This window comes from Phragmites australis, chromosome 22 (assembly GCF_958298935.1).
Source record: "Phragmites australis chromosome 22, lpPhrAust1.1, whole genome shotgun sequence".
NCBI lineage: Eukaryota > Viridiplantae > Streptophyta > Magnoliopsida > Poales > Poaceae > Phragmites > Phragmites australis.
This window is the reverse complement of record NC_084942.1, coordinates 6277962-6302161: the sequence shown is the minus strand read 5'-3', so window position 1 is coordinate 6302161 and position 24200 is coordinate 6277962. Positions and strand designations below refer to the sequence as shown.

The 24200-nt window shown below is 46.6% G+C and overlaps 1 protein-coding gene and 1 pseudogene across 1 annotated transcript; both read right to left on the bottom strand.

Annotated features, from left to right (window-relative positions):
• Nucleotides 1–14693: 14693 nt before the first annotated feature.
• On the bottom strand, nucleotides 14694–18180 carry LOC133905562 (amino acid permease 6-like). The gene is made up of 5 exons (XM_062347383.1): nucleotides 18036–18180; nucleotides 17480–17713; nucleotides 17230–17323; nucleotides 15514–16093; nucleotides 14694–15419 (listed from the first exon to the last, which is right to left on the bottom strand). Exons 1-5 carry the CDS (start codon nucleotides 18091–18093, stop codon nucleotides 14973–14975), a joined length of 1413 nt encoding a protein of 470 aa, XP_062203367.1. The 5' UTR covers nucleotides 18094–18180; the 3' UTR covers nucleotides 14694–14972.
• A 3292-nt stretch (nucleotides 18181–21472) lies between these two features.
• On the bottom strand, nucleotides 21473–22018 carry LOC133904488 (uncharacterized; annotated as a pseudogene).
• Between the last annotated feature and the right edge of the window lie 2182 nt (nucleotides 22019–24200).

Sequence of the window (24200 nt, the reverse complement as noted above, 5' to 3'; positions counted from 1 at the left end):
ATTTCCCGAAGTTCGGATTCACCACCGTGAATCCTACGTCTCCATTGAGGAAGCTCCAATGAGCCAGGTCTCTTTCAACCACTTTCCTCTCCAAGCTCGATCACACTTGAGCTTGGCTTCCACTCTTGATTTCTTCCCTTGCGGAGGCGAAATCAAAGCCTTCACAAACTTTTTCGTGGCTCACCACAAGCACGGGAGCTCGCCGAGCAACACCTAGCCAGCTAGGAGGCTTCACCTCCAAGAGTAACAAATACTTCACAAACTTTTTGCCGATGAACTCAAGTGCTCAAGATTGGATTTAGCTCACTTGCACTCAATCTTCCAATCTCACAACCCAACTCACTTTTCTTCTCAAATCTCTCACTAAAATGGAGTGGGAAGGAGTTCTTTTGGCTCTAAGAAGTGTTCTTTTTCGTGCTCCAGCAGTCCCAAAGGAGTAGGGGTTGAGGGGGTACAAATATCTACCTCCAAAAAGCTAGCCGTTGGAGACTTTTCTGGCCTGACCCGGAGTATCCGGGGTAATCTGGAGTATCCGGGTCAACTGAAATAGCCCAACCCGAGACTCTCTGACGGAGCCTCACCCGGAGACTCCGGACAACCCGGAGTATCCTTACTCCAGGTTCAGCACAGCTGACCTCTGAAAAATGGTGATAACTTTTGATCCCCAGTCTGATTTCGACGATTTTGGACTCTATGGAAAGCTTATTCAGAGGGCTACACATCCCAACTGAATTCATGACCTAAAATATATAGGATCAAATTAGGAACACTCCGAAACCCAATTCGAACACTTCCACACTTTCCGCTCCAGATTTCTAAAAAGAACTCTCACTATGGGTTTGGTTAGAAACTCTTGAGCACTGAGACATGACAATTAGCTCACATTGCATCCATCTTAATAGTGCAGCATACCTATACTCAAATTCAAATATTAAACTCGTTTGAACCACTTTGAGCATTTGAAAACTTTCAAGTACCGCTTCTTTCTTTCAAACCTTGAGGGTTGCCAACTTCCATATATTCTTCACTCCATCTCTTCTTGATTCTTCATATGATTGATGTGAATCATCCATAGCTTCCCATGGCCTCACACGGTCCATTGGCGCAAAGCCTTCACTCGCTCTTCACCACCGCCTTGGTCCTTCGGCGCCAAGCCATTTGCTTGCCCTTCACCACCGGATGGTCCATCACAACCGAGTCTTGCTTACCCTTCACCGTCTTGCCATAGAAAACCACTTTGTATTCTACATCTTCAAGAAATTCACTTTATCAAATATGGAGTCCACTCTTGTTCTTCACTCTTGGCACATATGATTTCAATTCAACTTATACCTTCTTATGGATCCTAACCCCAACTAACTCTCAAGTAGAAAGCACATGTGTTAGTCCATAAAACCTAAATGACAACATTTATACCTTAAGTTACTTGATCTCCACAAGTAACTTATTAGCCTTCATGCATATTATCAATCTTCATATAGAACTAACCCCACTCATTCTTAAACACATAGCACACGGGTTAGTCCATAAACTCTATTAACATGTCATACCTTTAGTTACTTGATCTTCACAAGTAACTTAGCCTTCAAGCTTATTGCTAATCTTATTGAGCTTCTTCTTCTTATGAGAATCACTAAAATCTCAATGACTTTTGATACAATTCTTTAGACTCATGGCATTTCTCAAAGAATCCATGCTTCATCATTTATGCATTTTCTATGAAATAACCTAATAGCAATTCTTAATATGATTATTAGTCCATAGGCATTGTCATCACTTACCTGAGCATCACCTAGAGCTCATTCATCTTGATGCATTTTCAATCTCCCCATTCACATAGAGCTCATGCATATCTCTCATCCATGCATCACCTATGGAACAACCTACTAACAAACTAAACACCATTGTTAATCCATAGGTATTGTCATTAATTACCAAAACCACACATAGGGGCTAGATGCACTTTCACGGATGCAATGTGAGTATATATAGAAGGCCACAAAGAAAGCACACATGCATCGCGCTAATCAAGAGGGGACTGCGGAGCACAGGTTCAGTGTCCTGTGCCGCGATAAGGGTCGTAGGGGTGGAAGACGTGAGCGGCATGTGCAAGAGTGCGTGCTTAGGAGTGGGACATGCATTTCCATGTGCCAGAAGCCACAATTGCTTCACAAGCCTTGTACACACGTCATAGCTGCATGTACGAAGCACAATATGCTTCCCAGACAATATGTTTCAAAGTACTTTATTAAGGATCAGATACTGAACACCTGGAATCATAAGCTGTATGGTTACGACATTGTTGATACATTTACAAGTAATCCAGGTCTCACGAATCTATGTGCCTGATTTGGAAAAGATGAAGAACGCACCGGGTCATCAACAAACTCGCCGGATTCGCAACGATATGGATGAATATGAGGTGGGTCCAAGGGTCAAGCGATGCAGCCAGTGCAATGAAACAGGTCACACGTACAAGTATTGTCCTAAAAATGCATCTGTGGTGTAGTGTGAATGTATTTAGCGTACCTTGCTGTTATATTTGTACAGTAATTGTCTTAGTTCTCTCTGTTGCATTTTAACCTTACATTTGTAAGTACATGTCGCAATATATTCATGTTACTTCTCATACGTGTATGTAATATGCAGTTCTATTCACGTAACTATGTACATATTTTCATGTAACAGACTGTACATATTATTCATGTATATGTAGTTGCAATGTAAATTTTGATTAATATATATTCTTCTTGTCTACATGTTGCAATATATTAATGTACATATGGTTTTAATGCAGATATGACACACCCTTCGACCCCCGAGCTTCTCGACCCTGCAGTGGACAAGAGACACTGCAGCTTCTTGTCCGCCGTGCACCAGACGGAGTTAGGGGTATTCCGATCACGTGGCCTTGGAAAGCTACTTACGATCCACGATCGGTGGAAGCACCAGTAAGTCGCCATTTATATACGCATGTGCTGATTCATTTATGTATTGCATACCCCAGTTTATTTATATTCCTAATGGTGCAGGTTAGCACCATCGGGACTCCTACCGCCTTGTCGTTTGGTGAAGGCCCGATCGACATAGAACCCCGAGGCAGCGGTGAGACGATTCTATTTTGATCGCTCGCTGATAGCAGCCCTAATTGACCGATGGAGGCCTGAGACACATACTTTCCACCTCCCCTGCAGCGAGATGACTCCGACCTTGCAAGACATAGCCTACCTCTTAGGCTTACCTTGTGCGGGACTTGCAGTTGGATTCATCGACATGGATGCTGACTGGATGAACGTCATGCATCAGCGCTTCGGCCCGGTTTAGCAGACAGACGACGCACCCCCCTACATGCTTGAGTTCTTGTCCGATCTACGAGGGCCCACGAAGAAGTGGATCCTACAGTTTCAGGTACCTTCCAATGCAACTTCTCATTTACTTTTTGAGTATCTAGATTTTTTTTCTTATTATCACTTGACATACTTGTAGCCTATGCACATGCACCCGAAGGCCGACGTGTACTCGGTGTCGAGGCATTTGGAGGCCTACCTGTTTTGGCTGTTTGGCTGGGTTATGTTCACCAGCAGCCAAGGCCACCTGGTGGCGAGGACCCCTGTTCCGTACGTGAGGTTGATAGCGGATGTGGTTGGCGATGAGGTACCACAGTTCAGTTGGGCATCTGCTGTCCTTGCTACGACAAATCGGGCGTTGTGCGACTCATGCACGAAGAAGGAGCCACTTGCCACTTTTGTTGGGTGCCCACTACTACTGCAGCTGTGGTCCTACGAGCGGTTCACCATAGGCCGGCCAGTTGTGGACCGCTCCCCGTACCCTAAGGAATGGTATGGCGAGCCCGAGGAGGACACGCCCACCATGGCCATGATGTGGTGTCGACACCGGGTACGTACTTAATTTTTGAATGCTTTAATTGTCATATGTTTTTGTTATGGATTCAGACTATGTTTCTCACATGTTTTTGTCCTGAATTCTGACTATGTTTCTCACACAGCCACACTCGGCGCATGAGCAGGCCCACAGTGTGTATGAGCTTTTTCGGTCGTAGTTCAACCGGCTTCGTCCTGACGATGTGGTATGGACGCCGTACAGCTTCTTGGCCATCCAAAACCGTGCGGGTTTGGGAATGTCTCCATTGTGTACCCGCGACGAGGAGTACTGGCTTACGAAGACACCGCTTTTCTTCAACATCTTCATCGAGGAGTACTCACCACACCGCGTCATGCGGCAGTTCGGGTGCTACCAGGCTTTCCCCCTCGTCCACATTCGTACTGTTCCAGTGCACATCCACAAATAACTATAATCAAGTAAATAATTCATAACATTCGTCTTATTGTCAGTCTATTTAACGTGGTTCACTTGCAGGTATACACGCAAGGGATAGCCGGGTGACCATCTCTGGGCAGATCGCTTGGCCCCGTACGTCTCAGCATGGGCCAAAGCCCTTCAGGATGTCATGGAGGAGGTGCATCCGTTCGACGAGCGGAGCTTCGAGGAGTACCTATGGTGGTACGTGCCATGTACACGTACACGCGTCACCTTCACCCTAGAGTATGTCTGGATCCACGTCGCGTCGACTACGGAGGCCTACCCGGCCCATTGGGACGAGGACGCTGCATTAGCGGTATGTGTAATTTACATCTCATTTCAGTACCACGTACTCGCTAAGAATGACTATAAACTGAAATTCTCATTTCTTGTTTGTTTCCATAGGCCGATATCATTTATGATATCCATAGGGACGCAGCAGGTACCATGGACCGTCTCAGGCAAGGGGTCCACCTCAGTGCGGCGGATGTAGCGGGGTTCGTCAAGCAGTTTTTCAAAAAGACCACGCAGGCCTTGAAGCTTACCTCTTGCCGGTCCACCGCAAACGTCGCAGGAGCGCTATTGAATAAAATCATGTACTCAGTAGATGTAGGAGTTAGTTGTTTTGCTATTTGCATGTGCTGTATGAGCTTGCGACCGTTTCATCGGATGTGCGAGTCCTACGGCCAAGTTGAGAGGTGGCTCCAGCTCCTGCGCCACGAACTCCATCGTGGGATGGCGCGGTGAAAGCAGGTAGTCGCGTAGCTGCCGCGAGCCTCTCGCGTCCATTTGTTACTCCTTTATATTCTGCATCAGAAAACGAAGAGCGGGTTGTTGAGCCCGGCACAAAAAGCCTTCCTGTGTAAAGAGTTCGAGCGAGCAGTCTTCTTCCAGTTCGTGAGTGTTTGTGAGTTCGTAGTGGAGCGGGGAAGTTCCGGAGAAGGGAGTTCAATGGAAAGGCCAACATTTGGCATCAGAGCCAGATATCAGCGCTGGGCTCGTGATCGTGTTCTGGAGGTCGTCGTCATGCCGTGAGCACGATCAGCGACACCACCAGGTGCTCGCTCTGGCGGCCGTGCGGAGAGCAGCGGCGGGAGTGGCGCCGGTAGGAGCCTGGTGATCCATCGCACGGTTCGGGAAGCCGGCGGTGGAGAGAACTACCCCATGCTCACTCGTATAAAATACAGCGAATGGGCTATGCTGATGCGCGTCATGCTGCGTGCGCGTGGCTTATGGATGGCGGTTGAGCACGGCTCCGACAACGAGCAGGAAGACCAGATGGCCATGGAGGCCATCCTCCGCAGCGTCCCTTCGGAGATGATCACCACCCTCGGCGCCATGGAAAGTGCCAAGGTGGCGTGGGACTGCATCAAGACCATGCGCGTCGACACCGATCGCGTGCACAAGGCTAAGGCACAGCAGCTGCGGAGGGAGTACAAGACGATCCAATTCCGTGACGGGGAGTCCATCGGGGACTTCGCGCTCCAACTGAGCGGTCTTGTCCAGGAACTGGCGACGCTCGGCGACCCGGTCGATGACACGAAGGTCATGGAGAAATATCTCCGTCTGGTGCCAGACAGGTTTGCACAGCTCGCTCTTTCGATTGAAAATCTGTTGGATCTATCAACACTGTCGATCGAGGATATCACCGGGCGCCTCAAGGCTGCGGAGGACCGGCCTGCGCCGTCGTCTCTGACGACGGCGAGCGGCACGCTCCTGCTGACTGAGGAGGAGTGGGCGGCGCGTGTCAAGGAGCGGCAGCAAGGCGAGGAGTCATCGCGCTCTGGCAAGGGCAGCGGCCGTGGGCGTCGCCGTAGCCGGGCATCGAAGAAAAGGGTGGAAGGCAGCGGTCGTGAGTCGAAGGACGTGCCCAACCGCGATGACGACTGCGACAAGTGCCGCAACTGTGGCAAGAAGGGCCATTGGGCACAGGAGTGCCGCAAGCCCAAGCGCGCTGATGAGGCGCACCTCACCAAGGACGACGACGATGAGCTGGCCGTCCTCATGATGCAAGCCTGCACCATCACGGAGACGGCACCAGCGGCACCGGGGCCTGTCTTTCTAGATGAACCTCGTGTCAAGGTGTTGCTCGGCGACACGGGAGAACGGCATAATGGGGCTTGGTACCTGGACACCGGAGCCAGCAACCACATGATGGGGCACAGGGAGATCTTCGCCGAGCTGGACACGGGTGTCACCGGTAAAGTCAGTTTTGGTGATGGCTCATACGTCAACATTTACGGCCGAGGAACGGTCCTGTTCCAGGGTCGCGGCAAGCAACATCGAGCCCTCACCGGTGTCTACTACATCCCAATGCTGCGCAGCGATATCATCAGCCTGGGGCAACTCGACGAGAGCGGCTGCAAGGTGGACATTGACAACGGTCTGCTGCGCATTCGTGATCGATGGAAACAACTCCTCGCCAAGGTACAGCGCGGGGTGAATCGCCTGTACGTGCTGCGGGCTCGTATAGCACAACCGGTGTGCCTGGACGCACGCTGCGATGATGTAGCGTGGCTGTGGCATGCCCGGTACGGGCACCTCAACTTCAACGCACTGCGCAGCCTGTCAAGGAGTGGCATGGCACGCGGTCTCCCGGTAATTGAACACGTCGACCAGGTGTGCGAAGGGTGCATCATTGGCAAGCACCGGAGGGCGTCGTTCCCATCATCAACAAAGTATCATGCTGCTGGCCTGTTGGACCTTGTCCATGGTGATTTGTGCGGGCCGATTTCATCACTGACGCGCGGCGGGCGTCAGTATTTTATGTTGCTTGTTGATGACCATAGCAGGTACATGTGGCTGCGCCTGCTAGATGCCAAGAGCGACACGACAACTGCTATAAAGCAGTTTCAAGCGCAAGTGGAGAATGAGACAGGACACAAACTACGCGTGCTTCGAACAGATCGCGGCGGGGAGTTCACCGCTATCGAGTTCGCTGAGCACTGCGCAAACGAGGGTGTGTCGTGACAGCTCACCGCGTCGTATTCTCCCCAGCAGAATGGCGTGGTTGAGCGACGCAACCAGACGATCCTTGCCATGGCGAGAAGCATGATGAAGTCGAAGAGCATCCCAGGAGATTTGTGGGGAGAGGACATCACCACGGCGGTCTTCATTCTCAACCGAAGCCCGACGAAAGGCATGAAAAGGATGACCCCTTATGAGGCGTGGGACGGAACGCCGCCGGCAGTGCACATTATGCGCACTTTCGGCTGCGTCGCCTATGTGAAGACGGTGACACCACACCTCAAGAAGCTGGAGGACAGAAGCAAAGCGATGGTATTCATCGGCTATGAGGCCAGCTCAAAGGCATATCGCTGCTATGATCCGGTAGGCGACTGTGTCCACGTGAGCTGCGACGTCGTGTTTGACAAAATGGCCAAGTGGGACTGGAGCAGCGACGACCCACCTGCCAAGGGCGGCTATGGAGGGCCGTTCACGGTGGATGAACAGGTGTGGGAGGAGGCGCATGGTCCTGGGGTTACCGGTGGAAAAACCCAGGAGATCGGCGACGGGGGGAGTTCTAACACGCCGGCGTGCCCACACCCGGAGACTTCAACAGGCCACAGCGGAGGCATCGAGTTCGTGTCACCCACAAATGACACCATGGAGCAGCTGGACCACTCCAACGGGCAGCCACCGCGGTTCAGGCTGGTGGAGAACGTGCTGGAGCACGGTTCTGCACCGGTCGATGATGAGCTGCATCTCGCTATCAATGACGAGCTGGCAACATTCGCTGAGGCAGAACACCATGAGTGCTGGCGTCGTGCAATGATGGAGGAAATGAAGTCCGTCAAAGACAACCGCACATGGAGCTTGGTTGATCTCCCTGCCGGTCACTGACCTATTGGTCTCAAATGGGTATTCAAGGTGAAAAAGGATGCCCACGACGCCGTCGTTAAGCACAAGGCTCGTCTCGTCGCAAAGGGGTACGTCCAGTGGCAGGGGGTGGACTTCGACAAAGTGTTCGCTCCGGTCGCGCGCCTCGAGTCCGTGCGCGTGCTGGTCGCCATGTTGGCTCATGCGGGTTGGCGCGTCCACCATATGGATGTGAAATCCACTTTCCTCAACGGCGAACTGGATGAGGAGGTCTTCGTCGCGCAGCCCCCCAGTTTTGAAGTTGTAGGGCATGAGGACAAGGTTCTCAAGCTGCGCAAGGCGCTCTACGGCCTCCGTCAAGCACCCAGGACTTGGAACGCGAAGCTTGATCACTGCCTGCTGGACCTAGGCTTTCATCGGTGTGAATTTGAACACGCCGTGTATATGCGAGGAGAAGGTGTCTCTCGCTTGCTTGTCGGCATTTACGTCGATGATTTGGTGATTACGGGAGCGGCCAGCAGGGAGATTGAAGCATTCAAGGAGGAAATGAAGCTGCAGTTCAAAATGAGTGACTTGGGCCTGCTCAGCTTCTACCTGGGCATAGAGGTGAAGCAGGACGAGGATGGGATTTCACTCTGTCAATCAGGGTACGCCGAGAGGATTCTGCAGAAGGCCGGCATGGAAGGTTGCAACCAGATGCACACGCCCATGGAGCCTCGCTGCAAGCTCAGTCGCGACAGCACTGCACCGCCAACCAACGCCACGGCGTATCGCAGCATTGTGGGTAGTCTTCAGTACTTGGTACACACACGACCCGACATAAGTTATTCAGTGGGTTATGTGAGCCGGTTCCTGGAGAAGCCGACAGAGGAGCACTTGACTGTCGTGAAGAGGATACTGAGGTACTTGGCTGGTACTTTGCAGTATGGGTGTCGCTATGCCAGGAGGAAGAAGGCAGCACGGATGATAGGTTATTCAGATAGTGACCTTGCCGGTGATATTGATACACGCAAGAGCACCTCCGGCATTTTCTTCTTCCTGGGAGAAAGCCCCGTCAGCTGGCAGTCAGTGAAGCAAAAAGTGGTTGCACTCTCGTCGTGTGAAGTGGAATACATCGCAGCAGCCACAGCAGCATGTCAGGGAGTTTGGTTGACTAGGTTGCTTGCCGAGCTGGAAGGTGAAGACGCCAAGCCATTCTCTCTGAAGATCGACAATCAATCTGCAATTGCACTCAGCAAGAACCCGATATTCCACGATCGAAGCAAGCACATTGATCTCAGATAGCATTACATCAGAGAATGCGTGGAGAACAGGTCTGTTGAGATCGAACCCATCGGCACCAATGATCAACTCGCTGATTTCCTGACGAAACCACTTGGCAAAATCAAGTTTTAGGAGATGAGGAGCAAGGTGGGGATGGTTCTTGTTCAGTAGTTGCATGAGTTCATGATTTAGGGGGTGTTTTGTTGAATAAAATCATGTACTCAGTAGATGTAGGAGTTAGTTGTTTTGCTATTTGCATATGCTGTATGAGCTTGCGACCGTTTCATCGGATGTGCGAGTCTTACGGCCAAGTTGAGAGGTGGCTCCGGCTCCTGCGCCACGAACTCCATCGTGGGATGGCGCGGTGAAAGCGGGTAGTCGCGCAGCTGCCGCGAGCCTCTCGCGTCCATTTGTTACTCCTTTATATTCTGCATCAGAAAACGAAGAGCGGGTTGTTGAGCCCGGCACAAAAAGCCTTCCTGTGTAAAGAGTTCAAGCAAGCAGTCTTCTTCCAGTTCGTGAGTGTTTGTGAGTTCGTAGTGGAGCGGGGAAGTTCCGGAGAAGGGAGTTCGACGGAAAGGCCAACAAGCGCCTCCCAGGTCTAGTGGGGTCCATGCCGAGTCTGATGTGCACCGTCGTCCATTGGTGTCGGCACCCACACGGCCCCCTGTACCACGACCTATAGGCCCGGACCCAATAGGTACCGATATTTCATACACACGGCGTTTAAAGATATTCGTTTGTTACTGGTGCATTAATTTTAAACAAATGTTAGGTGCACCTACACACATTTCGACGCTGCCACCTAGACCGAGCCCAGTGCTGACACCCTCACCACTCGCAGGCCACTCAGGTACTGGGTGATACTACATTGCCGTATTCAATATATTCAATAGTATATCTAATATTGTCCACAGGTTACTTCGGTGATGAGGCCGGGCCGTCTTCAGCTACACCTCGACCGATCCCACCACCAGCGTTCGACCCCTACTACGGCACGCACGCCTGGCCATCTACTGCTGCACCTGCATACCACACATGTACAATAGTGCATTTTATACAAATACTTTCATTTCCATATTTTTCATATCTAATACATTCATCTGTCCGTAGGCCCCTCCAGCTAGTACACATGGATGCCGACGGATCCTTCGCAGTCTTCATACCCGAGTCAGGAGGATGAGCCTGGGCCAGACCCCTCCCCCCCCCCCCCCCGTTCGACCTCGTGAGGGACTTTTTCGGGGGCACACCAGACTACAACGTCCTCCAATAGTCCCAGCTACCCAATGCTCCACTTCGGACACAACACACCTAAGAGGAGGCCTCGACACCAGTGATCCCTACGAGGCCTACCAGGCAGGTTGGTGCACCCGACGCCCTAACCTACTCTAGGGGCCACGTGAGGGCCAACCAACAGCAGCGGTAGCGGGACCATGATGGTGGGAACGGCCGACGGCAGCGGGGGAGACAACAGTAGGATTGTACATTTGTTTTTGTAACTTACATATGCATATTCGATTCGCGATCTATTCTTACATATTCGGACACATGTAATCTTTATGGTTCACTTATCATGTTGTAACTGCATTTCTTATTCCAATGTGACCACACGCTAGTTGCATTTCTTAATCCAACGTGACCACATGCTACTTTCTATCGTCCTCGGCTATGTATGAACCGTTCACGATAGACCTAGAAAAGTATTTCTTACAAAGCTACTTATACACGAAGTGACCACTCGAAAACTCTGTCGGGAGTCTAACTTTAGTCACGAAGTGACCACACAACTGAACTTTAACCATTAAACGACACCACCTCTGTCCTGGCGTAATCTGCAGACACGAATTGACCGCACCACTCAACTTTAACCATGAAATAACAACACATTTGTCCTTGCGCAGGCTATAGACAAGAAGTGACAGCACGGGACAGCTTTTACCAAAAATTAAATGACAACACATGTACCTTGACACATGGAATCTCTGTCCAGCATCAATGCCACAACTTTTCCATTCTTCAAGAGGGAATCCAATGCTCCTGCCCCCCTCTAAGCCCTTCCACCCACTCCTTTCTTCAAGAGGGAATCCAATGCTCCTGTCTTCCCCACCATAAATAACCCAGCCTTCATACATGGATACACCACTCATTTCTCAGTTCTCTCAACTGCAATGTATTCCTCAGCTCCACCAAGCACACCCAAGAAACATTAGGGGATTTTTATCCTCCAAGGGGTCGAACCACCGATGTGCTTCTGTCGTGGCCGTTGTAGGCTTCGCGAGTCCAAGGACATCTCCTACACCTATGCGCTGCGCTTCTTCATGTGTGCCAACTACCAATACGACAAGCCTCAACATGGACCGTATGAGTATCCACCAGTATAGCAACAAAGATAAGCCACATCTTACCCAATTTCACACACTGTTTTACTAATCTCTCATCTTGTTCTATTTGTCCAGTCTCCTCCACCTATCTGTGACTTTATTAAATGGCTCGACATTGAGCAAAATGAAGACCAGAAGCGATGGGTCGATATGACCATGCGATGGAGGAGGGAAGCTTACGCATGCCGGGAGTACGAGCAACAGCAAGAGGAACTACGTCTGAAGCGGCAGGAAGAAGAGCGCATGAGGAAGGCAACACAGGACCATACCGAGGCTTAGGCCCGCGAAGCTAAGAGGGCAAGGAAGCGGGAGAGGGCCCGTCACACTAAGGCGGCAGGTCCTGAAGCCCTGCGAAATGGCAAATATCCTAGGTGCACTCAGTAGAGAGTATTTAATGTAACCCGACATGTTTCCACTCCTTAAGGCATGTTATGATTAGGAGTGGCGCACTATTAAGCAGGACTTTGTGTGAACCGTACATGCCACTTTTTTTGTCGTCGTGGTTACAATCTCATGTAATGTTTTCCACCATATGTATAATCTTATGTTTGTCGTCGTTTGTAACCTCATTGCCACGTAATATGCTGCGAGTGCTTCACATATATAATTTGTTCACAAATATTGATTTCATATCCTCCTAACAATACGTAAACTACTCTAAAATATCGCTTCCCCATTATGCCGTATTGGCCACTTTTTAACCATTTTAATTTCAATTTTTGCAAAATATCAATTTCAAATATTAAGCAACATTTTACAATATATTTTGTAACTTCTAAAAAAAATAGCCTACCCGCCCATTGGGAGGGCGGTTGGAATGTACCCAACCTCTCAGTGGGCGGCTACCCCTACCCGCCCCCTGAGAGGGCGGTTAGCCCCCTTGCCGCCCTCTCAGAGGGCGGTTAGGCCACCCTCCCTCTTAGGGGGCGGTAAAGACTCCTTACCGCTAGTCCTTACTGTCATCTGAGAGGGTTGCAGCCCTTTCAGGGGCGATAGGCGCCTAGTTTTGCACATAATGCCCCGAGAAACCTATTTATTTAAATTTTTAATCAAAAAATATAAAAATAAAAAAACTCGCTAAGTGCTAACCACACAATATGGGCCATATGGCTATATGGGTTGCTGATATGTGATATGGCCTAAACAATATGGGCCTAACAGACTGACATGGAACAAAACTCAGTACAAAATAGAAAATACACCATATGTATATGTATATAAGAGGGCCCCCTTGGGTTTTTGGGCCCGGGGCGGCTGCCCCGCTTGCCCCTCCCTCAAGGCCGGCCCTGCAACAGAGAGGGCACTGCAATAGGTACTCTCATTTTTTTCTTTCTCAATGTTGGAGATTGTATTTTGAATGGAGTTGGTTTGAACCTAGTAGAGATAGAATTAGGCTTGAACCGGGTTGTAATCACTACTATAGAAAGGGTCATCTATGCTTTCTCTTCACTACCAGTTCAAAAATAACCGACGGTGATAAGGTATCACTGTTGGTTTATAAGGTCCAACCACCGATCAATCAGTGAGCAGTTAAGAACCACAGTGATAAGTACTATCACTGATGATTTTTATTACAAACAAGCAGTGATACAACACTGTCGATTCATATAATAGACTAGCAGTGATACTTGTGTTATCACTACCGGTTGGTTAGAAGAACCGGCAGTGATGTGTCACAGTATATAATGGTTCTGTCCTCGATCCTGAGCATGACAGAGGAGCTCTGTTCTGCTCAGTGGCTCTTTACGGCGAGACTTCAAAATTTGTTAGAATCCACATGATCTAAGTGTTCCAAGGTTAGTAAATTCATCTATATTTTATTTATACGTAGATTTACTTGCTAGATTGCTCTAGATTTTAGAAATCAATGCTTGTTCCATGATGATGAATTACTTGGAGCTAGAGAACCATGTGACTGCTGCTTTATCATTGAACTGCTGCTTTACATTGAACTGCTGCTTTAAAAAAAAATGAGCTGCTCTAGTGCTTTATCATTGTGCTTGCTTTGTTGAAATCCATTAAGAATTACCAAGGACATATAGTTCATGATGCAACTAATGTCAAACAGTCACGTATGGCATTGAGGTAGTGCAAGTACATAAAGCAGTGCTAATCACAGTCAAAGAATATTGTCCCTGTATTGGTTAATTCGCAAAGGAATGGACATCTCAGTTACTCCTCCGTTTATAAGAATATAAGACGTATTTTATTTTAAAAAAGTCAAATTTTATAAATTGTTACTCACAATTAGATAAATTATATACATGTTTATATGTATATTTAGTATTTTATTTTAGAAAAGTCAAACTTCATAAGTTTTGTTTTAAAGTAATTTTAATATGATGTTAATTTTATAACAATTAACAACATATTATAAAAAAAATTAACCATTAAAATTTTCTTTTAATAACTTTTTAAAATAAAATACATCTTATATTTTCGATTGAAGGGAGTAATTTGTTGATCTGGTTATGTGAATGACAACAGTCACAACACTAGTATTATTGTTGGTCAAGTCTCACTTCAGGCCACACACTACAAATGGACATAGTATACTGAGAATCTGAGACACGTTGAGTTTTTCCATGCGTTCTTGGAAATTTTTATTAATTAACTCTCAAGATAAAATATAAATTAAGCACAAGCTGGTTTTCGCAAATCTCTATTAGATAAAACACGAGCGGGTTCATATGTCACCTCTTATTTTACTCTCTTCATATCTAATAAAAACTTCTAAAATTCAAGTAATTTACCCACTTTTATCATCCATTCTCGTCCTTCAGCCTCTCCGTCTTATTACTGACTACGGATATGAGACGTATTTTACTAATGAAAATAAAAAAAATTAGGAGAAAAATTAGGATAATCTTGCTCCACATTTTTCAGATCTCATCTGAGATCAAATTACAATATCGCTCTTGACGTATTTATTTGGTGATACTCCTATAGCACATATACATCTACATACCTTAAATTTATGCTTGATGCTACCGTATTTTTGTCGTAATACATGAGCACTTAGCTAGTAATATTTATTTTTCTTGCATTGCTCCATAAGCTGGGTTACATACTACTACTCAAAGTCCAAATCAGCAGCAAGAAAATTCAGTTGATCGATCAAATTGGCCAGAAAAACAGAAAGTTAATCAATTAATTAACCAAGAGTTAATTAATCAATCAATTAATTAATCAGTCGGCGGTCTTGAACGGCGCCGCGGCCTTGAGGTTGTGCACGATGTCCTGCACGGAGCCGACGCTAGCGGCGATGGAGATGAGGAGGCAGCAGAAGCTCATGGCCTGCAGCATCCACCACCGCGGCTCGCCGCGCTGGATCTTGAGCCTGGCCACGTGCATGCTGACGGGGAAGTAGACGGAGAGCGGCCAGAATCCCAGCGCGCCGATGAGGCCCAGCACGGCGTTGAAGAAGGGCAGAAGCATCGCCACCAGCGTGGTGAACATGATGAGGATGGTGCGCAGCACGAGCTTCAATGGCGCCACCGCCACGGTGGTGGGCGGCGACGACAACGACCGGAGGCACGGCACGCGCACGTAGTAGGTCGCGTTGATGAACTTGGCGTCCGGCCACCGGCACGCCACGCAGCTCTCCAGCCTCGCGAAGATGGGCTGTGCGAACACCTGCAACGAGAAACATCTTCCGGTGAGCTTCTTATGTCCATCAATGGAGGTGTTATTGATGGATGGCAATGTGGTGTTTGATCGACAGGAAGACCTGGTAGGCACCAATGAGATGGACGATGACGCAGATGTTGGCAATGTCGACGAGCCAGAATGGCTCATAGAGGGCGAAACCGGTGAGGATGTTGCCGGGCGCGTCGTTGCCGAAGGCGGCGTAGCCGGTGCAGCCCAGCAGGAGGTAGAACACCGTCGTCATGCCGAGGCCGTAGAACGACGCGCGCTTCATGGTCCGGTTCTCAGCGGGGGGCGACCGCAGCGTGTCCTGGATCTCGATGAGCACGTCGGCGAAGGTGTAAGAGAAGGCGATGTTCCCTAGCGCGAGGAGCACGTTGAAGGCCTTCTCCCGGGGCACGTCGACGGCGGCGCCGCCGAGCGTGCCGCGGACGTCGCCGTGGGAAGCCCACTTGGCGGCGCAGAGGCCGAGGCTGATGAAGGAGTAGGCGAAGGAGGTGGCGACGGCGACGACGGAGAGCCAGGCGATGTTGTGGAGGCTGGGAAGCTGAGACAGCAGGAGCTGGAAGAGGCCGAACACCACCATGTACGTGCTCCCGGAAGGGTTGCAGTCGCCGGCGCCGAAGCCCTCCCGGTGGAAGCAGTTCACGCGCTTCACCGCGCTGTCAAATTAAATTGTTGTTTGTTAATTGGTTCAAAATTCTTAGTAAATTGCTACGAAAAAGTTGATAAGGTAATTAACTGATTGTAACTCCACGATTCCACTAGATCTTGTACGCAACCACAACTCCATCGCAAACCTTCTTTTCGTGGAACAACACATAATAAACCTTACGGAAGAAAGAGATTTAGACGTGTAACTAGACACACTCAACTGCAGGCGCACACGTCACAGTTCACACCATACGTGCATGCCAGAGTGCAACGTTCATGCGTGCTGCATCGGCAAACGTACGTACGCTCGATCGGGGCCGGGCGTTCCAACGGAATTTCTGATCCCCTGCCGGCTGCTGGTTTCAGGGGCAAGTTATTGATCGAAAGCCACGTATCCTGCAACCTTTCAGCTGTCGTTTATTTATAAATACTCCTTATTTACTTGTTGTTTCAGCTGTAGAACCTATACTCCGAACGACGTATATTAGGTCTGTTTATTTTAGCTTAGGATTATAATAAGTGGTTTATAGATTGTGGATTATGATAAATTGGAGTGAAATAAGTTGTGAACTGTTTGACAACCTAAATTATTGAAGTCTGAATTATTGGTAAAAGTCTGCAATATCCTCAATAGGGGGCGGGAGATTCGGGTGTAGGGTGGGGGAGTGGCATTAGCGGGTAATTTGAAATAAGCTCTTTTCATAGCTCATAAGCTTATTATAATCTGAGTTTTAATTTATAATAACTGAATAAATAAGCTAGCTGTTTGTTTCAAATAAATAAACTAATTTATTATAATTTTGAGTTTAAATAAGCAGGCCCTTGTTGACCGGAGGGAGTAAAAGTCAGGAAATTGCGTCCGACAAAGTGCAGGAGGAAGTGAGTACGAACGCACTATGGACAACAAGCTTAAGGCGCGTCACGTCACACACCTACTGGCTACTGAACGAATCATGCAAGCATATGCACTAATTTTAACCTCGAAGAATATACACACACTGACGCATGTACAGATACCGAGTACAGAAAAAAAAGGATAAAATCAAGTACGTATGGCTAGGACCCACGTGCCAGTGAGATATGCATCGTGTACAGAAAAAAATAGAGAGAGAGAGAATCAAGCAAAATGATGAACTGAACTTACATCATGCTGGCGCTGGCGGTGATGGTGTAGCCGACAAGCGTCCCCCACAGGTTCACGTACTGCGCGCAGCCGCACAGCAACACGTTCTTCCGGTCTTGATGATCCATCAAGGAGGAGAAGATCGATCGAATTAGTAGTTAATATAACTCTCTGCTATCTGATTATTCCTTCCAGATAAATGAGATCGATGAGATTAATTTGCTCAGTTGGTTGGTTGGTTAGGCTGAGAACGTTGTTACCGTCGGCTTACCGAGGTAGCATCTGACGGCGTCGATGTACTCGCGGTTGACGGCGCCGGCGACGGGGTCGGGGTAGCGGTAGCAGTCGGCGAGGAGCGCGGAGGTGTAGTAGGTGACGCAGGAGAAGCCCAGCAGCACCAGCGGGCCGACCACCCACCCCAGCTGCGCCACCGTCCACGCCAGCGCCAGCACGCCGGAGCCCACCACCGCCGCCACGATGTGCGACGTCGCAGTCCACACCGTCCCTGTGCATGCATGCATGATCCACTGTTGTATATGCTCGATCCACATGCATGACGCATGTACCATGTTTGGAACTGTCAACATGCTCTAGATTCTACTAGCATGCATGCATATATCCTGCTCTCTACTTCTTATTAGGTTGTTGCAAAGTAACATGAAACTTTTGCTTGATAAACTTTTGTTGAGCTCAACACAAGAAAGTTCAGGACAATGCAAACATTGTGCACATCTATGGTGTGTTGATTCATGCCGAAGAAATAACTGATGATGCATGGAATCACAAAAACTGGAGAGATGCAACTTGATTATAATGCCGCCACATACCTTGCCTCTCGTGATCATCGCCGGCTTCAGCATCATACACTACCGTTCTCCTCTCCATTTCCTCTCTCTCTCTCTCTCTCTCTCTCTCTCTCTCTCTCTCTCTCTCTCTCTCTCTCTCTCTCTCTCTCTATGGGTAAGCGTGAGTGAGTGCGTGCCGAGGCACAAGCCACCAGATATATATATATAGCCCACGAAAGGACGAAAGGAGAGAGAGCTGGCCACAAGTTCATCTTTTTTCTCCTTCATGAATACTATAGTGAAAATAGAAAGATAAAGCAGCGAATAACTAGCAAAGGTAAAATTATTTGGGGTGCAGTCTCAATCGACATTGTTGATGATCCAGATTGCCTTCAATTATGAGTGAGCGACTGGTAAGCTGCTGGAGAGCATTCATGCAGCTCGCATGATCTACCTATTGCAATGAGCATATGTCGTTTTTGCTGTAGATAGAACGTACTCGTGATGAACATTGGCTAGTCTCAAAAAGATGCAGGTGATGCATGTGTCGAAGCAGTTTCTTCGCTCTCCGAAAGAAAGCCGCTTAAGTTTAAAGCAATTGTGGAACCAGTTGTAACTGAAAATGCTTCAAAATCTTTACGATTTTATTTTTGGAAGACAATCGATATAGGCATTCATGACATAATAAAAGTGGTACAAAATTTTAGGACTAATTTGGAACCAAAGTAAAAAAACAGTAATATTAGATATAATATACAGAAATGAGTTAGCTATGCGCATATAGCTCATCTTATGTTAAAAATAATCTTCATTATAGCCTATCTGTGAGTCCACACGCCTCATCATTGATTTGAAGTACAATTAGAATCTAGAATTATATGGGAAACAAGTAAGTGCTCATAGATTGCATTTAAAATGAACGATGTATTGCAATATCATTAAATTTATCATATTCAATTCTTTTCCTCAGAATGATGTAAAAAGTTATCTCTGTTAAAAGTTAAAGCACAAAGCATATGCATAACACAATTATGCAGCTTCAACGCAATTTCGATTTTTGACGGTAAATTAGCTGAGCAGAAAATATCTAAGGAAAGATGCACATCATGCATGCGTGCCTAGAATAAATTGTTTGAAGGAGGAAGGGTCACACTTTAAGGGGATAGATTTATTCTCATTTAAATCGTGCCCCTTTTGGAAAGGAATTCTTTTTCCATCATTTGAACAAAATGGGTGGATTACGTTGGAAAACAACGTGTCGGTGTTCTACCTGTTCCGCTTGCCAGGAACCAATCTAGAGCAAAAGAAGAGACGCAGTGAAAGCATGTAAAATAAACTCAATTTCAAAATTTAGAGACGTCTTGGTTAGATCTATAAGTAAAACTGGACATGCTTATATGTGTGATTTACCTATATCTCAAACAAATAAACTTAATTTCAAAATTGAAAGACTTTATCCAAGTGTCTGTTTATCCAATAAAAATTGGATATTTACAGTGCTAAGCATATTTACAGTTCTTCTCCTCTTCATTCGAGCTTCGGCGCCTCTTTGGCTTCGGCTCGTCAATGAAGAAGTTCATCATCGGAGGGGACCCTATCGATCCAGAGTCTGAGGACTACGCCTCATCTGAGCTCTCTGGCTGCGCCGAAGTTTCATCATCAGACGAAGGTGCGGGGGTGGGTGGTGTGGCTGAGATGGTGGCTGTGGCGAGAGGAAGCGTGGAATGGCCAGAGCTAGAGATGGTGGTGGAGGTGGGTCCATCATGGTGGCGGCGGCGGTAAAGGGGAGAGGGTGTGTATGAGAGAGAGAGAGAGAGTGAGGATGGGAGTTAAGCGATCGGCAAACGAGGACTGGAAGCCGTACGACAGTGGGCTATCTCTATCGGTTCGTAATTATAACTAATAATGATAGACACTACCACTACTTGTTATTATTGGAATGGTTTTTTATGTGTTGGTATTATTACCGGTTCTTGTTACAAATCGGCAAACCGGCAGTGATGTATCAGTACCGATTTGTAATAAGAATCGATAACGATAATCAACTTATCACTGCTAGTTTGTTTAACAAATCGGCAGTAATAATGATTATCACTATCGATTATTGATAGCTTGGTTTTTATGTTGTGGCTGAGCTTATGAATCGGTTATAACAGTACCGGTAGTGATAATAGAGCACAGATGATCATTTCTGTAATAGTGATATTTCTTTGGTTGCAATTTCACTAATTTTGAGACCACGCTTTTTTTTAGTGACATGATTTTTTCTCATACTTAATTGCTTGCACATTGGCTCGCTTTCTTAATAAGGTTTCTTAAGATAAGGTGGCAAATCTATAAGCAGTAAGGGTTTGTGCACACACAAATATACATATGTATACGGGAGAAGTGTTAGACGTAGCCATGTATATGCGGATCAAGATTGACACACGTACTTTAGTTTCAAAACAAAAACAAAAAAAGATCGCGCGAACATTTTCTCTCAAGTTTTTCTGCATTAATTTTCGCAATGTCTTTCTATCCTATATACGGCTGCAGCAATATTACAGTTGAAGAACTGTAAATATGCTTAGCACGTTATAGATGTTGCAAATTGCAAGATAATTTGTTTAACCACACTATGAATCAAACCTAGTTAGTTACATGAATATTTATATCTTCAGGACTGCCATTGCACTTAATTAATTAATATATCCATATAGAAATATAGTTAAAATCATTTTGAAAGGTAACCAGAATACCAAACAGTGCCTTAATTAGTGCGTTAAGTGAAATTTAAAATATTTCAGTTGAGGAAAATACATTAATGGCAACTAGTTTATGTGATACTCACAAAAGATAGTTCTCGTGCAACAACTTTTAGTAATATTACAAACATTTTAACCTACAAAACATGCATGCTGCAAAAGATAGCTTATCATTAAGAGCCCAACTAGTGACACTATTGATAAATAAGCAAACTAAGACAAATCTTTCACGATGCATCATAATGTATGAACAGGATCTATGTATCATGGAGTAGCAATAACAATACTAATAATCAAACATAAAGATGCGAGATTCCCGCATCACTAACCCTTTGGAGAGATAGACTAGGGAATCAGAATATGACTTTATAAAAGAGAACCGACATAATTTTCTAGGTCTTGTTTGCCCATAGAAGAGTATTTATTCATATCATAATGAGGATTCATAAACGCACTACTATAAAATGGGTGATGGCTGCTAGTTTTAAAACCCTATCATTACCGATTTTGAAACTAGCAGTCCTTACTCAGCAGTGAAAATTGGTACATATCACTGCTGGTCTAGAACCGGCAGTGATAGGTGTTCTGGGGAGGAAAAAAAAGGAAACGAGTCAGCTCGACTGCCGCCAGCGCTGGTGTGCTTCATCATCACTGTCATGCCACAGCTCGACCTTGCTCCACCCTGCACAAGAAAACACGGCGGCACGAATGCCACTGCCACAACACACACGCCTATTTGACTGTGGGCGGCACGAAGGCCTTGGCGTCGTAGGAAATCCAGCGCCCTGTGGCCACCATGTCGACCTCGGTGGTGGCGACGGCTTTGTTTCATCTTGTTGGCTGCTTCGCCTTGGAGTTAGAGGCGTGCTCCCTAGCTGAGGACGGCGACATGTAGAGGAAGAAGAACATCTCCTTCACGTCACGGTGGTTGTGCCCGACGACGAGCTCCCTGATGCGGCACCACCATGCGATGGACCCTGTGGACCTGCTCTTCTGCAGCGGCCACGAGGGGGAGGACATCAGCGACGACCCGGGCATCCAGAGGTAGTAGCTGTCGGGGGACGCACCATCAAGGCTGCCCACGATGGCTTCCCTCGACGCCGATGAGGATGCAGATGTGGACGCGACAGACAAGGTCCAGGCCTCCTCCGGCTGGAACAGTCGCCCTAGCGGCGCCCTCGGCCTCAACGCGACATCGTTGAGGACCCGACCGAACACCGAGTAGAACATCGCTCGCCTCCGCCTCCTCCTCACGCCCGCGGCCCTAGGGAGATCCATGGCCGGATCCCCATCGGATCTCGTCGTGGATCTCGCGAGGGGAGGAGGCCAGTGGGGAGGGGCGAGGGGAGTTGGCCAGCGGTGGGGTGGGGGAGAAGGGGATGGGCTACGATAGGGGGGAGAGGAGCAGGGCCGGTGGGGGAGATAAGGCGCGGTAGAGAGCGAGAGAGCCAGACGTGGAGAGGGAATGAAGAGAGAGAGCCAGACGTGAAGAGATAAGGGAGAGAGAGCCAGATGCGAATGAAGAGACAAGGCAACGAGAGAGTTGGAGGTGATGTTGCGAGGCAATGATACTATCACTATAGGTTTTTGTTATAAGCCGGTAATGATGATTATTAAAAACCGGCAGTGATGCACTGATGATGCTAGTTTGGTATGAAGGGCACTGATGATGCATCAGTGATGGTTTTAGCCGAACCGACACTAATGAGTCGCCATTTATAGTGGGTTCTGTAGTAGTGACGAATGATCCTACAAGGGAAAGAAAGCTTATGACCAAGGTTTACGTTACCGACCGGAGCTCGGTTACTGAGCTCCGGCGGTAACCGAAAATGCGCGATAACCGTGGTTACCGGTCAAAAATTCAAAAAAAATTGGAGAAAATTCATTTGGCAAAATTTGAATTTTGGAAAAAAATCTCGATTTTAGCTGTTCGATAACCGCTCGGTTTTGGTCGGTTACCGAGCGGTTTGGGTCGGTTACCGAGCGATTTTCTCGCATTTTTGAATTGGTCAGTTACCGACCCAAACCGCTCGGTTTTCTTGATTTATCGAGCGGTTTTATCGAATTTCAGCACAGTTTAACAAAAAACCTAAAAAAGGGCTCAATATTGTAAAATCAATAACTAATTCATCTTAGCGTCAAATCAAGTGAAACAAATTTTGTTGGCTTCCTTGTAATATGATTTACATGATAAAATTATTTATACTCATAAAAAAGTTCAAAATTTTCTGTGAGAAATTTTATTTGTTAAACCAAGTTAAATGCATAGTTTACTCTTTGCTAATCCAAAAATCATGAAACTAATTTTGTTAGTCTTCTTACATGATCCTATGTCTTTTAAAAATGCATTAACTCATGAATTAGTTATTGTAACATGCATGATTGTGTAAATGTGTTGCGACTAGATTAATTCATAACTGACCCATCACACCTCAAAAATTAGTGAAACCACTTTCATTAGCTTATTTATACTATGATTTACGTAGAAAAAATAATAGTAGACATGAAAATGTTAATTACAGTGATGTTTCTTAACATATTCACTTTATGCTTGTGAACTTTGTAAAAATCATAGAGAATTTAATAAAACTCTAAATAAAGTGAAATCAATTTTAAAGATTCTCTTAAAATACGTTTTATACAAGAAAAATATGTGTTTGCATGTTACACTTTTCCTTAATGTGAGTTAATAACTGAGCCGCACGTTTCAATTTTTTTCATTTTTTTCAAACTTTCTCCCTATAGAATATGATGCAAACGACATTATTTTTGAAAAAAAAAATTTCACAGAAGGTCTTAGAATTGTGTCTAGTTTTTTTTAAGATTTGTTTTGAATTTGTTTTGAATTTTTTTATATTTTCGAATTTTTTGAATTCAAATTTCGGTTACCGTTCGGTTTCTGAAACCGGACCAGACCGAGAAGGTCGGTAACCGCGATTTTTGGGCGGTTACCGATGGTTTTTTGAACCCTGCTTATGACACAACGGTCCACTAAGCATGGCACTATCTGGGACATGGGGACACTAATTGAATCATTAGAAATTATGTCATCATTTCAGTTTTTAATAGCCTAATTTTACCATCTATTGTTCTGACTTAAATGTGCTCTTCTCTTTTTATGATATGGCATATATATAAATACTCCATCCATAAATGGCGAAATGTCAAGAAATTCTAGCTGTATGTTGAATGCGTTTTTCACCAAAAAAGGATTCTAGTAGGGAGTTAGGCAAATGTTTCAAGTAGAGATTTAGGCAACAAATTTATGTTCAAGAATATGACTAAAGAAAATTGACATGACATTATAGCCAGCAGTGCTAAAAGAATCAATTCTTAGGATGAGTGCATAACTGACAAGGAAACCATTGAGGTTAATCAGCGTAGACTTGCTTGGTCTAGCTTCCCTATCACTATCTTATAACCTAGTTTTTTGTGCCCATATATAAGCCAAACAATTTAT

Coding starts and splice junctions, on each gene's coding strand:
- LOC133905562 (XM_062347383.1), bottom strand. CDS start 18,093: ATGGAGAGGAGAACGGTAGTGTATGATGCTGAAGCCGGCGATGATCAC. Junction 17,324..17,479: donor CGCCGTCAGATGCTACCTCG/GTAAGCCGACGG, acceptor TGGATCATCAAG/ACCGGAAGAACGTGTTGCTG. Junction 15,420..15,513: donor ATCTCATTGGTGCCTACCAG/GTCTTCCTGTCG, acceptor TTCTCGTTGCAG/GTGTTCGCACAGCCCATCTT.